At 33.3% G+C, this 15,774-nt stretch overlaps 1 protein-coding gene across 1 annotated transcript; it reads right to left on the bottom strand.

Annotated features, from left to right (window-relative positions):
• Window positions 1-13,188: 13,188 nt before the first annotated feature.
• LOC103839597 (phylloplanin) lies at window positions 13,189-14,539 on the bottom strand. Its single transcript, XM_009116104.3, has 2 exons — window positions 14,203-14,539; window positions 13,189-13,729 (listed from the first exon to the last, which is right to left on the bottom strand). Exons 1-2 carry the CDS (start codon window positions 14,429-14,431, stop codon window positions 13,449-13,451), a joined length of 510 nt encoding a protein of 169 aa, XP_009114352.1. The 5' UTR covers window positions 14,432-14,539; the 3' UTR covers window positions 13,189-13,448.
• Window positions 14,540-15,774: the final 1,235 nt, after the last annotated feature.

The following is a 15,774-nucleotide window of genomic DNA, read 5'->3' as shown; positions in this document are numbered from 1 at the left end:
TAATAGCCTCAAGAAAGGTCTTAGGTGGTGTAGAAGTAGTAATGGAAAGAACGAAATTTTTGTAAGAGGGTTGAAGATTGTCATAAGTAAGAAAAGAAGAAATAGGATAAGATGTAGTGTTAAGAGAATGAGAAGGAAAAGCAGGAACCTTATTGAGAAGGTAACAATGATACTCATCAAGGTAAGAAGGGACTTTTGTTTGGCGTTTTGGTCGTGAAATGGGATCGTTATCTCCCGATGGAACAGATTCAGTATTGGAACAAGAAGGAACATTAGGATCAGAAAGATGGTGAGAAGAAGAAATATCAGGAATAGAATTATCATGATCAGGCTCAACAGTGTGAGAAGAAGAAGAATCAGGAAAAATAGGAGTTGGATCAATGTCAAAAGAAGCTGGGAACAACGACTCAGGAACAGGCAAAGGAAGAATATCTTGAGGAAATATATTAGAAACCAATGGAGAGTTAGAAAAAGAAAAAATAGATCCATGAAAAATGACATTTCGGGAAATGAGAATAGTATTGGTTTCAAGATCAAGAACTTTATATCCTTTGTATCCTTGCGGATAACCAAGGAATACACAAGGAGAAGCTCGAGGAGAGAATTTGTGTATGTCCTTTAGAAGAGTGGAGGCATAACAGAGACAACCGAAAACGCGGAGATGATCATACGAGGGAGGTTTGGAGTTTAAAAGTTCAAAAGGAGATTTGTTTTGAAGTAACGGAGAAGGAGTTCTGTTAATGAGATATATGGAAGTGAGAATGCAATCGCCCCAATGCTCTATGGGAATATTAGATTGAAAAAGGAGAGATCTAGCCACATTTAGAATGTGCTGATGTTTGCGTTCTACAACCGAATTTTGTTGAGGAGTGTAGACGCAAGAAAAATAATGAATGATCCCTTTAGTTTTGAGCAAAGAAGTAAAAGAGAGTTCAGGAGCATTATCAGATCTTATGGCTTTGATTTTCTTCTGATATTGTGTTTCAATAAATTGAATGAACTCAGGAAAGATAGTTGTAACAGAACTCTTATTAGTAAGTAAATAAACCCAAGTAGCCCTCGTACAATCATCTACTATAGTGAGAAAATATCTATATCCTTCTGATGTGGAAACATGAAATGGACCCCAAACATCAAGATGAATAAGATCAAAAGGTTGAGAAGATAAATTGTTTGAAGAACGAAAGGACATACGCTTTTGTTTAGCTAAATGACAGAGTTTACAGAAAGTATCATGAGTATCTTTAGGAATAGAAAGATGAATATCTTTGGATAATGTCTGAATCTTGTCAAAGGAGGGATGCCCGAGTCGTTGTTGCCAAACTTCAGATGAAATTAGAAAAGCGGAATGATTGTGAGAAGGAGCACTGGAAGAAGATAGAGTGGACTCCAAAATGTAAAGGTTGTCACGAAGATTACCCTTCCCAATCATGGAGTCCAGAATATGCTCCTGAGAAAGAAAAGGATTATAAGGAAGAATGTAGCACGAAGTGGAAGAGAAAAGCACTGTAATAGGACTGTTCTGAGTTAAAGCACTGATGCTTAAGAGGTTAAATTTGAAATGAGGCACAAACAGAACAGAGGAAATGGTAAGGGAATCTGAAAGTTTAATTGTTCCAGAAAGAGTCACTGAGATTCGAGTTCCATCAGGAAGAATAACGAAAGTATCAGTAATGGGAATGAGATCACTGAAAAGATGATAATCAGAACAAACGTGACAGCTAGCTCCTGTATCAACTACCCAAGCAGTCTTATGAAAAGGAAGGTTATTGTTGGTTCCCGCAGAAAATAAATGAAAAGAGTTAATAGGTTTACCCGATGGGGCATGAATTTGAGTGGAAAGATGGGGCTGCGGTTTAGAAGTGGAGACTGTGCCATCTGCGAGATTCAACTGACTGCCAGAGACCTGAGAGATAATATTCTGAATCTTTGGAGTTGAGTTCAGAACGTTGAGAAGCTGCTGAAACTGGTCAGGTGTAAGATTCTCCAGATTAACACCACGTTGATTGAGAGTATATATATGCGGATCAAGAGTAATCAATCCAGCCACATTGCCAGTCTTCGGAGGCCAAGATTCATTCATCTTGTTTTGTGGAGATTGTTGAGGTTGCTGAGATTGTTGAGGTGGTGGCTTGAGATTGGAACCTTGAGTCTTGTACCCTGGAGGAAAACCATGAAGTTTGTAGCAACGATTAACTGTGTGACCAGCTATGCCACAATGAGAGCAAATAGGACGACCCTTAGACTTGTTATAACCACCAGAATACGCTGTGACCAACTGATCAGGTTGTGTGTTGAGCTGAGAAGCTTGAAAGGCCACTGAACTCGTGACAGAACTGTTCTTCATGGACCTTTGACGTTCTTCCTGTGATACGAAATTCAAAACCTTAATGAGAGAAGGCTTTGGTTCCATCATCAATATCTGACCTCTCGTAGCAGTGAAGGTGTCATTCAGCCCCATAAGAAACTTCAGCACACGATCTTGTTCATCACGATCCATCAGGGTCTTGAAGCTCTCACAACTCTCACGAGCACAACAACACTTATAAGGACTCTCATGATTCTTGAGTTCCTCCCAGAGTTGTTTGAGCTTGGTGTAATACTCATTAATACTCTGAGAACCTTGAACTTCAGAGAAGATCAACTGTTTAATCTCAGCAGTACGGGGACCATTGCTCTGACGGAATTGATCGTGAATATCCAACCACATCTGCCTTGCTGTATCAAGAAACATGATGCTTTTCGCGATCGATTTATCCACAGCGTTAACAATCCAGGTACACACAATACTATTGCATCGAAACCACGACGAGTAATCAGGATGAGATTTCTCAAGTTCAGGAAATGATCCATCTACAAAAACGACTTTGTTCCGAGCTCCTAAAGCCATCATCATAGATCGACGCCATGTATTGAAATTCCCTATGCCAATAAGCTTATCAGAAACGAGAGTAATACCAGCATGATCAGCATTGTGGATGAACAACGGATTCGAGTTCGGATCTTGAAGGGAAGGAGTAAGCGGTGATCGGTTTGGCGCCGTCGCCGATGACGGAGTAGAGGTAACAGCATTCGCATAAGACATCGGAGAAATGGAAATGAATCGGAGAGAGATCGGAACAGAAACGAAAGTTCAGTGATCAAAAGAAGAGAAAAGAGAAAAGGGAAAAAGGACGAATCGCGGATCGAAAATTCGAAGAGATCGAGTCGTCGATAATGAAATGAAAACTCGAATCAAGCTCTGAATCGAAGAGAAAATGCGGAGAAGAAGAGCAATTGCTCTGATACCATATTAGATCCGGAGAACTTGAGCTCAAGCGAGAGAGATGAAGATCAAAATATCTTTTATTATTATCATCATTCTGTTACAATGTAACCAATACTTCAAATATATATAGAAAGTTCCTAACCGGTATTAACCATATCAAACCAACGTACAATCTATAATCCAATAAATACATAGCTCAAACGTTTAAGAAGCTTTGTTTAAGTTTCTTGTGTGATGTTGGTCTGTTATGGAGTTAATGTATTTGTCTTGTTCTTGTGTGATGTTGTTCTGTTATGTTTAGCTTGTATGTTTCTTGTTCTGTTGTGTGAAGCTCTGTTTAAGTTTCTTGTGTGATGTCTTCTTTTCTAAGCAGGTAACATGACACAAAAGGAGGCACACGAGTCACGGATGGAAGAAACTGTCTTGTGCTGCTGACAGAGGTGAGAACACGTTTGTGTAATGTCTTGTACTTGTATGTTTCTGTGTCACGGAATGATAATCATGCTTGTGTAATCCGTGTGTAGTTGGTTGTAACATGTAGAGGTGAGAACACACTTGTTTAAAATTTTTTTTTTTTAAGAATCCTTAGTTAAGAAACTAGCATTGGAGTACAAAATTTATGGATTTTTTAATTAAAGTTCTTAACTACTTTTAATTACTTAAATAATCACTAAGATGGTTAATCATGCTCTTAAGCTCCTAATTTTAGGAAGAAAATTTCTAAAAAAAATAAAAGACTTTGTGCATTCCGCAAGAGCCGGCACTGCCACCAACGCCACCCCATCTATCATCACCTTTTCCCACCGTTTTGTCTTCTTCTACACTTCGTAGTAATTTCCTTTTTTCCTCCATCAACACAATCATCGTGGCTTAACGTGATCTAGTGGTGAAAATAACGACAGCAGGCAAATATATGTGTTGTCGTGTCAGTAAGATGAGTAGATATGAAGAAGATGGCTCGCCGATTCCATATGGTGATGAAGAATTGTGACAGTGGACCAGTATGTAACTCTATGTCAGAAAAAAAGAGAAGGCGAAGAAAATGGATTCGCTGACTATGCTATACTCAGCGTAAGCATTAATAGTATAGTATATGTTTTTAGTATAGCTATTTATATAATATTATTATACTATATAATCTTCTATTCTCTACATATTTTTATACTATTTTCTCAAAATGAAACAAATTGCCGTGCTTTCATGTTTGGTATTTTTTTTCTCAGTCATTTTATGTGATTATTTATAATATAAAATTCATTTTTAGATAATATTTAATGGGAGTTTTTAAAGTGGGTTATTATATTCCGCTAAAAACCTTATTCTAAAAACTTCCATTAAACATGCTATTTACTAATGTTGGACGAAGGATATGTATATCTAGTTCATAGTTCATGATGTCTTTCGCATCAACAAATTAAAGACTTATTTCTTCCTATATTATTATACATCTGATACTTCTATTTATACTATTTGTAGAGTTTTATACTATTGTGGTTTCGAATGTTACGAACCGTCTCGTCCCGCACTGTAGTTAACAATAACAAAAATCTCTACATATATCATATATCTATACGTTTTTATAACTGTTAAAACTGCACTGCAGTTAAACCGCTTGTCCCGTACCGCCTGTATTCCACAATGAAAACCACGTCATCGAAATGTATCCGTCTTTGTTCCTCCCAATTTATAAATAATCTGATTTTTGTCGGATCGGTCATAATTGATTGGACGTCATGGTTATGTTATTGATTTGATTACCATCTACAGCTTCGATTTTCTCTTGTACACATGTGGTCACCGTTACTTTTCTCTTCTTTCACCAGTAACTTGCTAAAACAAAGAGTAAAACCTGATAAAACTTGAGATAAATGTTATTGGTTTAATTATGTCAAAATCATAGCAATATTATTTATTTTCCTTCTAAAATTGGTTACTTAGCCAATTAACTCTATGTGAAAGAGATCAAGAAAAACAAATATTGGACTATATTTTTGAGTCCATAAAAAGATATAGTGGATCCAATAGAATTTCCAAAAGTCCATATTCAACAATTTGAGGATTCGCACCGTTGAGTGGTAGTTAATCTCAAAACCCCTAATCATAGTGTAGAGTAGGTGGACTCTCCTATAGATTTTATTCTGGCTGCTTAAATATTTTGTAGTATATAAATAAATCAACCTTACGTAAAGCAGCCTTTATATTGATATAAGGAGATAGTAGCAAATCCACTAGCCAACTTGTGTTATAGATTTGTCCATGAACTTATTCATCTTCAACTATGAGTTGGATCGCTCGGTTTTCAGCATAACAAGCATATGTAAATGTGAGTGAAGCTCCACGGGACCAGACGACCAGTCGTTTATAGGTTATCGCAGGACATACATATTTAGTTATTTTCTGTTTTTAAATGAAACTCCAGGGGCTACAAAAAAAGATTCATTCACCAATCTAGTTGTCCACTCATGGTAACGGTGAATGCTCACATATTAAGTGTTTGATAGATTAACAAAACCCTAAGAAAGCCACTCGGAGTTTACCTAAAGTCTAAAGAACCAATAAACTCATGTAAACCGTAATTACAATACAAGATTTTGATTTTTTTTCTTTTATCTTCGCATATAGAGGCTGTAGTATTTTTTTGAACTTGTCTTTGTTTCTGGTTACGAGGCCAAACTACAGTTAGTTATGTGTGAAATGTAAGTAGATGTGTTGGCATGTTGAATTTATGTCATTCTTAGTCATTCCTCTCTATTATCTTTTTTTTTTCTTCTTTTTGTTGAATTTTGCATTTTGAAGAGAAATCTAGGCGTTTGCTTCATTTTTTTCTGGTGGACATGGGAGAAGACTCATTTCGATATCTAGGGTCTTGTGTAATCATATATATAAAGTAAGACTTTTTCTTCTTTTTGGATTAGTCCCAAAATTTCTAATAGTAATTCCTAATGCACACAAATGATTATTAAATACAACTCAAAGCACTAAAATGATCTAAAATATGAGGTGTCACATGCAACATCCCATCTTTCTATATCTCTAGATTAGAAGTTACGATCATTCCATAGATCTAAATAATCACCGATTTTATTCAAGAGAAAAAAATCTAGAAATTATCTAAATAGATGTGTTTCTATTTTTCTATCTGAATAATGTCTTCACTATGAATTTGTCATCATCGAATCCATGTAAAAACCCACAACTCTCTTAGTTAGAGAGAAAATATACGAGAAAGAGACTATTTTTTTATGAAGAAAAATGTTATTTTTCCGTTACAAATAGCAACCAAAAACCGAAGTGTCAGCAATTGGTCAAGTTATAGCGTCCAAATGACAACATGCAGAACAATTGTGGTTCAAATGTAATAGTAACAAAAACATATAGATATATAGGTATTTAGAGATTTTTGTTACATTATTTATGGTCTTGCTTGTAGATATTCAGAGCTATAATCAATTTTTTGTTGGCTTAGGTATCTGAGACTTAAAAACCAATAAAATGGTGTATCAAAAGGAGAAGTAGTTAAAAGATCATTTATTTTTGTTAATGTCTATTTTTATCTTTTAATTTCAACCACTGAATTAAACATGATCTAATTTGATAGGTAAGATTGATCTGAGAATTTTAGTTATCTAATCCTTCTTGCACTAACAATCATGATACGATGTTTGATAATATATTTTATTGGTCACTAAAATTCAAGATGAATAAATAAATAAGTAAAATAACATAACTATATTTAAATATTTAATATATTAACAACTAAAAAAATAACTTTCACTATTTTATCATTTTTACTATTTTCTATTTTTTATTATTTTATTTACAAATACTATATTTATATTACTATTAAAAATTACAACACACATAAACTTAAAATCTCCTCAATCTGAGAGATAAGCAAAATGTCATAGTAACATTAACTCAATAAAGGTCCGGATTTAAAAAGAGATCAAGAATGAAGATTAACTTACATCATCTTACCATAGAGTGTCTTGGCCGGAAAAAAAAACAGAGGTTAGAAAAGGGTAGAAAAAAAAAATCTAAAACAAAGAAATCCCTTTTGTTAAAAAAAAAAAGACAAAGCAATCCCACAAATACAAAGGAGCGCGATCAAGCACCAAACACAAAGAACCAATAAAGCGGGTCAGAGGAAAAATAATCACAGGAATGCCAAAATCACCACAAAACAAGAAGATACATGCCTACAGCAGCAGAAGCACAACCACCAGCTAAGAAGTAAGAAACAACACATCACAAACTAAACAAACAGTACACCCATGCCAGAAAAGAACCACAAAGCTCTGGATAGAAGAGACCAAAGTTCAAGAGATTAGCTTCGCACACCTTTACCAAGAGAAGCATGGAAAGAAGAGAAATAACCTGAGGAAGGGAGAATAGAAGCCAACCACTGAAAAATTAGAGCTTAAGCTTGAGACCAGAAACAACCTTCCAAGCCCACAAAGCATACATGGAAGAAAACATTATCCAAACCTGGAGTGGCAAACATGGCAAAAAGAAGAACCACCAGAGATGTGAGCAGCGATGAAATTTGTAACGAGATGAGAGGATACAGAAGGAGAAACAACAACCGTGGAAACATCCTCTAGCTATGAAAAATAGCAGAGAAATATGATCACCAAAAACCAGATCTTGAAAACAAGATGAGGAGGGACTATCGACAGTAAGCCAACAACGAGGAAGACAACATCAAAGACGACTAAACTATGACCCAACACAAGGAAATGTAGCTTCTAACATCGGCCGGAATCTAAGAAAGAAGAGGAGCAGCCAATATTGATCGGAACAACCTACAACACTGTGAGAAACAAACACACAACTGGGAACTCATAAACTCGATCTACAACAAATACCAGATAATCTCACAGGAGAAGAAGGCGAGGAAAAACAAAAGCACATAGGCGAATACTTTTCTGGTAATGATGAGAAGCATCACACACTGGAAAGATAAACAAAACACCTAGATGGTGACGGGTCAAAGTCAATATATGGAGAGAGGGCAAAACACATCTCAGAAGAATAATGTTCAAACATTTCAAAAATAAAATACAATTTTATCGTTGAAATCATTAATCTTATAATCAACAAATGCCTCAATGCAAAGTTATTGAAATTCAATATGCTTTATATCTGAGGCTCACTTCACTACTAACAAGTACTACTATACACACAACAACACATTATTAAAAAAATAAACACAAAACATATTAACCTATCACATACTACTATGTAACACAATAAAAACCTAAATAACACTCTTAACAAATAAAGATGACTACATAATTACATCATCCAAAAAATAATATTTAACTATAATAAAACAATATTTCGCGTGAAGTGCGGCACGCTCCTAGGTTTAAGTAAACCTGGACATCATTGCTTATTTAGCAGTATACCAATGAACACTTTACAGTCAGTGATATCTTATTGTGTCTCTTATATCATTGTAAATAAGTTGTAAGATCATGTAAAAAACGTATAAGATCATGTCCGTGTATGTACTGAACTACCAAAATATAGTCTCAACTAGGTATTTTTTTGCACCATGTGCAACAATAAAAAATTTTAAATTTAATATAATTTAAAAATAAAATATTATTTTAGATTTTATTATTCTTTTACTAAAATTTTAACTTAAATTTTGATTTAATTGAACATAAAATTAAGATAAAATAAACAATTTTATTTATTTGAAATTATATTTGAGAATAGATATGTATATTTTTAAAATTACAATAGTAGAATATATTTTTATATATTTATTTTGGTTAAAATATATTAAATAAACTTATATAAATTGATATAAAAATTGTATAATTATCAAAAAGTAAAGCTAAAGAGCATTTCAAAAATTGTAGATATAAGAGAAACTAATGATATTACATTTTTTTTCGTAAACATTGTAAAAGAAAATTGAAAATTGTTTTTAGTAATAAAAATTGTATAATTATAATTATTTTTTAAAAAATTGTAAATATGATTATATTTCTATGATTATATTATTTAATATCACATTTGAATATATTTATATTAATGATGATGTATAATTTACAATCATAATCTATAAAGTTGACCAGAAATATAAATCAGTATTAACTGTAATTGTTTATGTTACATTTAATTATAAGGTATGTCTTTAATTTCAGTATGCCATGTCACATTTATTTGGTAAAATTGATTGTAGAGAAGAAATGTGTGAAATCATTTTGCAAATAATGTCTAGGAGATTTTTAAAAACAATTTCAATTTTGTGATCCTAGAACTAGATGCAACGGATATCTTCTCAAGTAACTTGCAACATGTTCCTGCAAAACTCTCTTATGAATGCTAAGATTTATTGGTGTTCTCAGCTGATGCTTAAGCATATGCATTTTCTGATTTAAAAAAAGATGTAGATATACTTAAAAACACAATTCATCATCTTAAAAACTAAGAAAATCTCAAATCCACTTCTGTTTATTATTCAAAAATAAAATAATTCTTGAAATATATGTAGATTTTATTTTATTATATTCTTCTAAAATAGAAGAATATATATTTTTATTTTAAATTTAGAAAATTTATATCTTTGTCCACGTTCATTTTAAAGAAAATATTAGATGTAAATTTGAAAATCTCCTAAATTGAAAAGCAGGAGAATTAATCATTCAGATGGAGAGTCATTATTTACTCCAAAAATCTTCTTATAATGCATTAGTTAGAGTCTGTCCCCATTCTGCATATTTATAATGTCAAATTTAAGCATGTTTTTTTTGTGAACGCCACCGCCAGCGAATGCGACTAAAAATTTAAAGTATCACCACGGCGAACCACAGCCCGCACATCAATCATGAAACCTTGCCGTCTATTTTTCTTGACGTTGCGGCTGATTGCAAGGAGTAAAAGAAACGCTGAATATTTCAGCGACAATTGCTTCTCAAATTTTTGTACTTTTGGCAGTTCACTAAAGACCATTTTAATTTTCTGTGGCGTTCAACTGGCTTCCATCACACTGTATTTTCTTTGTCGCAGCCGCAGCTCGCGCATTAATGAAAATAACAGAGCTAATATATTTATTAGTAGAATCAGAATTTGTTGAGAAAAAGACTGAGGAAAGGAAAGAAAGTCCGTAATATGGTTAATTTTGAAGTATACCATATCGGAGATCTAACCATTTACTAGCTGTCATGAGAATATGAGATCACAGTACAGCTTGTGTGTGACTGTGTCCTGCAACATCATGGACACAATGTGTTTCAGATCCCAGGTTCTATTTTATACCGGTGGGGCCGTTATAGATATTTATAACGGCCCCACCGGTATCTATCCTCTCGTGCATCGCTTTGCTGGACCAAGGCCCGCTGGCTTCCTCCTCTGCTGCACAATCGGTTTTCAAGCTTCTGTTGCAGGTCATCTCCTATGTTCTTTGGCGGGAAAGAAATTTCAGAATCTTCAGGGACAACGCATCTCCAGTTCAGGCTTCTGTGTCCCGGGTTGACAGGATGATTCGCGATCGACTTCTCTCCATCATTCCACCGTCTTCACGCCCTCCACCAGCCCCTTCCCTGCTGCAAATCTTCTTTTCTTTCTCACTCTCTCCTGTCTAATGTTGCTGTTTCTTTCTTTTCTTGTAATAAGTGGTTTCCACAACTCTGTAAAATTGAAAACTGGTTATAAATCTTAACATTTTGACCAAAAAAAAAAAAAAAAAAAAAAAAAGTTACAAAAAAAAAATCATATGACTGTATAATATGAGTATAATACATAGCAGTGAATGCTTCTCTGCCACAAGTACAACAAGGAAATCATGCAATATATTAAAGGACCCGTGAAAACTAAATGGAAAACAAATATTTTAGTTATACAGGCGTGAATTTCATAAACAAGCTGATCTCCTTCATGCATCGTTCAACAAAAGCCAAAATATAGAACAATATTCCTAAAAATTCTCTAAGTTTGTGCAGTAATCATAAAAAGTGTTTCAATCAAAAAATGCTACTCACTCTATCTCGTAATAAAAGACTAGACTTTAATCTGCACACCTACCCACGTGTTTACTTATATTTTATTATAAATAAATATTCATTTGTATAAGTAATACTTCTTATGTTCCTAAAAGTATGATGTTTTACAAAATTTTGATGTTCCAATATATAAGATATTCCAATATATAAGATGTTTTCATTTTTTTAGGTAACTTTTACTTTATTAAAAACTGTGTACCCAATCATATTTTAATAGTCTATTTTGTAATTGGTTGAATACTATTAATTTATAGTTTTAATGATACTTTTTGGACAAAAAAATAGTTTTCTTAATATATGTGTTGTTTCTACCTAGACATCTTATATTTATGAACATATAGAGTAATATATAGTTTTATAATTTACCCGTGTTAAATATTGATTTGATATGAAATTTCAAAATACAAAAATTTATAGTTTATATTGAGTAATTTTATTTTGTTTTGTAAATCGTCCATTGTATTATCCACATTTTTAGAATATGGTAAACTTAGAGTTGCTTTTGGGAATATGGTAAACTTTTGGGAAACTTGTAGCAACTCTAATACCTAATACGAAGTGATGGTAAACTTAGAGTTGCTTTTTAGAATATGGTAAAATATTCATTTACCATACGTATTAGGTATTAGAGTTGCTACAAGTTTACCATATTCACATTTTTAGAATATGGTAAACTTTTGGGAAACTTGTAGCAACTCTAATACCTAATACGAAGTTCTCTAAAAACAAATCTCAAAATATTTTCAAATAAATATATATTTATAAAATGCTAATTTGAGTATCTCAAAACGAATTCTATATCATAAAATCTCATCTTGAGAACCTCTCAATGTGTTACTCTTATGAAATCTAACAAAAGCAAAAACTAAAACGTTCCAGAACCCAGAAAATTCAAAAATTCTCATTTAGGTTATGTGCTATGAGAGTTTTTTAAATAAAATCCTTCACAATCTATATGAATAATTAACTTGAGAGTCTTTTAACAAAATTGAGAGATTCATTTATGATTTTTTTCAAATGAGAGATTCCCACATGAATTCTTAACTTTATTGAGAGAATCCTCTAATTAATTATTCACCTAAATTGTGAAAAAAATCCGTGAGAAACATCTATTGCATATAGCCTTATCCTTGTAGCTAGATGAAATAACTAGAGCCATGTACTTGAAAGTACACACTTACGCAATTATCTATGTGTATTATCGACTACTTATGCAATTACCTATGTTTTATTATCGACTGTGACTTTTTTTTCAAATATGTTAAACACTTAAAAGTTTCTTTACTGGAAATGTTATTGTGCTATTCGAAAACGTTTGCAAGTGTCTGTTAAGTGTTACGCATATTATTTCTGTTCAGAGTTTAGAGAGATGAGCCATTAGGAAAACGACATTTGTATCATGTGAAAATTATAACAGAGGAATTCACATTTATATACGAGTGGTAATTGAATTAAAATCACCAAGAAGAGCACTAAGCAGTTGCAGGCAGTGGCGGAACTAGCTTAAGCTGAGGGTGGTCATATGACTCATATGGATTTTTATTAAAAGAAAATTTTCCTTTGTATTTTGAAACAAACTGAAAAAATGTTAAGAGATTTAGACTATTGACCCAAGTAACATAATAAAATTATGCAAATGACCCTACTGAAACTTTCACTGTGAAAGGTTGAGCTGGTTCCGCCACTGGTTGCAGGCCACTTAGTTCAGTACTTAATTCGGCATTGTACACACATACTGATCAAAGGAAGCTACTAGAACTTAAGTGAATCATATATACGACTCCAATATTATATCGTTCTTTATAAATTCAGACACGGAAGAATAAGGTTCTGGGAGTGGGTATATGTATGGTTTAGGGTTCCAATACGGGTCAGGTTATGGAAAGAGACTTTCTCTCAATATATCTATAAAAGGGAAGTTACTTTATTTCATATCATTTCATTACATTTCGTTACAGCAATTATACATGCAAATTAAGAACTGGATAAAAAGAAGTTACAACAACAATACTTTGAAGATAAACACATACGCCTTATTATGTAGACCTTATTCATGCATACGCAAGCAAACGTTATTGGTCATGCCACAAAACATAAAACAAACAGAAACTGGGAAACACACCGTGATCAAACATAAAGCATACTCGGTTGATTGGAATCAGTTAACCGACGAGGCCAAAGGCACCTGGGACGAGGCTGAAGATGTTGAGGCCGTCGCCGGCAGCGGTTCCGACTAGAGATAAAGGTGCCATGAGGAGTCCGGCCGCAGGGAGGCTGACGTTACAGGCGGTGAGAGGGGTCGTGACGACGAGCCTACAACCGGAGGAGAGGAGTGTTGAAGGCGAAAAGGGAAGTCCAATAGTAGGAATCGAGAATACTCCATTAGCGTTCGTAGTCGTACTTGAAACATTTTGCCCAGTGCACTGGAACACTATTCCCGCATCTGTTTGTTTATTTGCAGCATTATATTATTACAAATGTGTAGAACAAAATTTACATTTAAATATTATCTCAGTAACATGTATCCTTGCCGTACACCCGTACATATAGGTTAATTTATGTTTTTGAATCTATACTATACATTTGAGTGTACAAAGATGTTGCATGGAAGATATATAACTGGTTACTAGAGTCAATAGAATTCTACGTATACTCCTAACATTCCTTCACAATATATTGATGGTTTTACATAGGTGATAGGTCTAGTTTTACAAACATGTTATACCACATTTTCTAATATATGTTTAATTGATGGTAACTTGATTATTTAACACCTAACTTATGAATAAATGAAAAAAGTTCGAGTGTGTGTAGTGTATATATATCATTCTAACTATTACATAGTTTACAACAAATCCGTTGTTTTTATTTTGGCATAGTTGATCGAAAGAGAAAGTGTGAGAATAGAAAATTTACTAGGAAAAGGAGGAACGGCAGTCGCGTTATTGGTAGAGACGGTGCCAGTGACAGAGCACATGAGAAGGCCTTGAATATTAAAGATATTAGTAAGCCCACCAAGAAGCATACCAAGACCACCAAGCCCACCACCCAGACCACCAAGCTGAGCATTAGCAATTGGAGACACCACAATGAGACACATCAAGATCAATGAAAAGGTTATGTTTTTGTTCCTGAGTATTGCCATGTTTTTAGGGTTACAAAAGAAAAATGTATATGAACCTATAGAGCAGAGATCAGTATACGTTTTCTTTGTGTTGTTATTGGTTTTGGATGTGATGAAATGTCTTTCCCTTGCAGCTCTATTTATAGATCAAGTTTCATAGATCTCGCCCTTCCTACTTACTTTGCTTTCATGTATTTAAAGTTGAATAAAGGTTTCATTGTGAACCGAATCCCAATGTGTAATTTCAACGGTGTCGTAGGATAATATATTTTTGTATCATTTTTCTATTTACAATTTATCCAAGAATATCTATATGTAAATTTCTTTTAGAAAGAATATCCGGCTTTCCCTTTTTGAACAGCGAAGGAATGTTATAAAATTAGTCGGGGTATTGTAAAAAAAATATTAGTCTGGGTATAACGAGGTTTCGAAGCCATGCATATTGCATGCATGATAATGTGACTTGGAGAACTCTACGCGTATATTTACAAATCACAATGCATGTATAAGTGTAATTGTTAGAACTATTTTTTATAAGTCTAATGGGTTGAGTAAAAAATTGAACAAATGTGAATAGAATTTTTATAAGTTTAGTGAGCTGTGTAAAAATATGTTTATTATTAAGTAATATGGATATTTGAACTATGAAAAAAAGGTAAAAAAAAAAAAGAAGGTAAATCTTACAAAATTACTCTCAAATAATTATGGTAGGTTTACAATATTATTTAAAATAAATGTAAAAATTGTGTTCAGATAGTTGTAGAATATTTCATATAATATGTTTGGATAAATGTAAAGTTGCGTCCAAATAGTAATGGAATACTTCTCAATTAATTATGTTATGTTTCTATAATAATTAAGGAATACTTCTATTTAAGAATATTCTTTTACTTTTTCGCAAGATTATTTCTTGGTGATCAAGTAACTCATATCCATATAAATAGACATCTAGTCTCTTCATTCTGGACACACAGAAATAGCAAAACACCAAGGTTTCCAGCAAATAATCTCTCTTAGTTTTCTAGTTTTAAAGTAAGTGTCTCGAGAGTATTCGTAATAGTTATAGTTCGTTAGATTTTGTTTTGGATGTTGCGAAACAGTCTCGTCACGGTTATATCCTTGGATTCATAGATCGCATTCAAACCGTCACACAATACGGGCGATTTAATGAGTTAAGGAAAGAGATCAAATCTCGACCCCGTGAATTCATCTATTTCCTTAACGATTTCTTAAACGTTTTTTTATCTTCATCTCATCGTTTATATCGAATTCTGTTTCGTGATTTCAATCTGGATTTTTGCTGTCCTAAAATCTTAACTCAATAAATCCGCTTCATGCTTATCGCTTGAATCGGATTGAATATT

This window comes from Brassica rapa, chromosome A01 (assembly GCF_000309985.2).
Source record: "Brassica rapa cultivar Chiifu-401-42 chromosome A01, CAAS_Brap_v3.01, whole genome shotgun sequence".
Classification (NCBI taxonomy): domain Eukaryota; kingdom Viridiplantae; phylum Streptophyta; class Magnoliopsida; order Brassicales; family Brassicaceae; genus Brassica; species Brassica rapa.
This window is presented reverse-complemented; position numbering and strand designations above follow the sequence as displayed.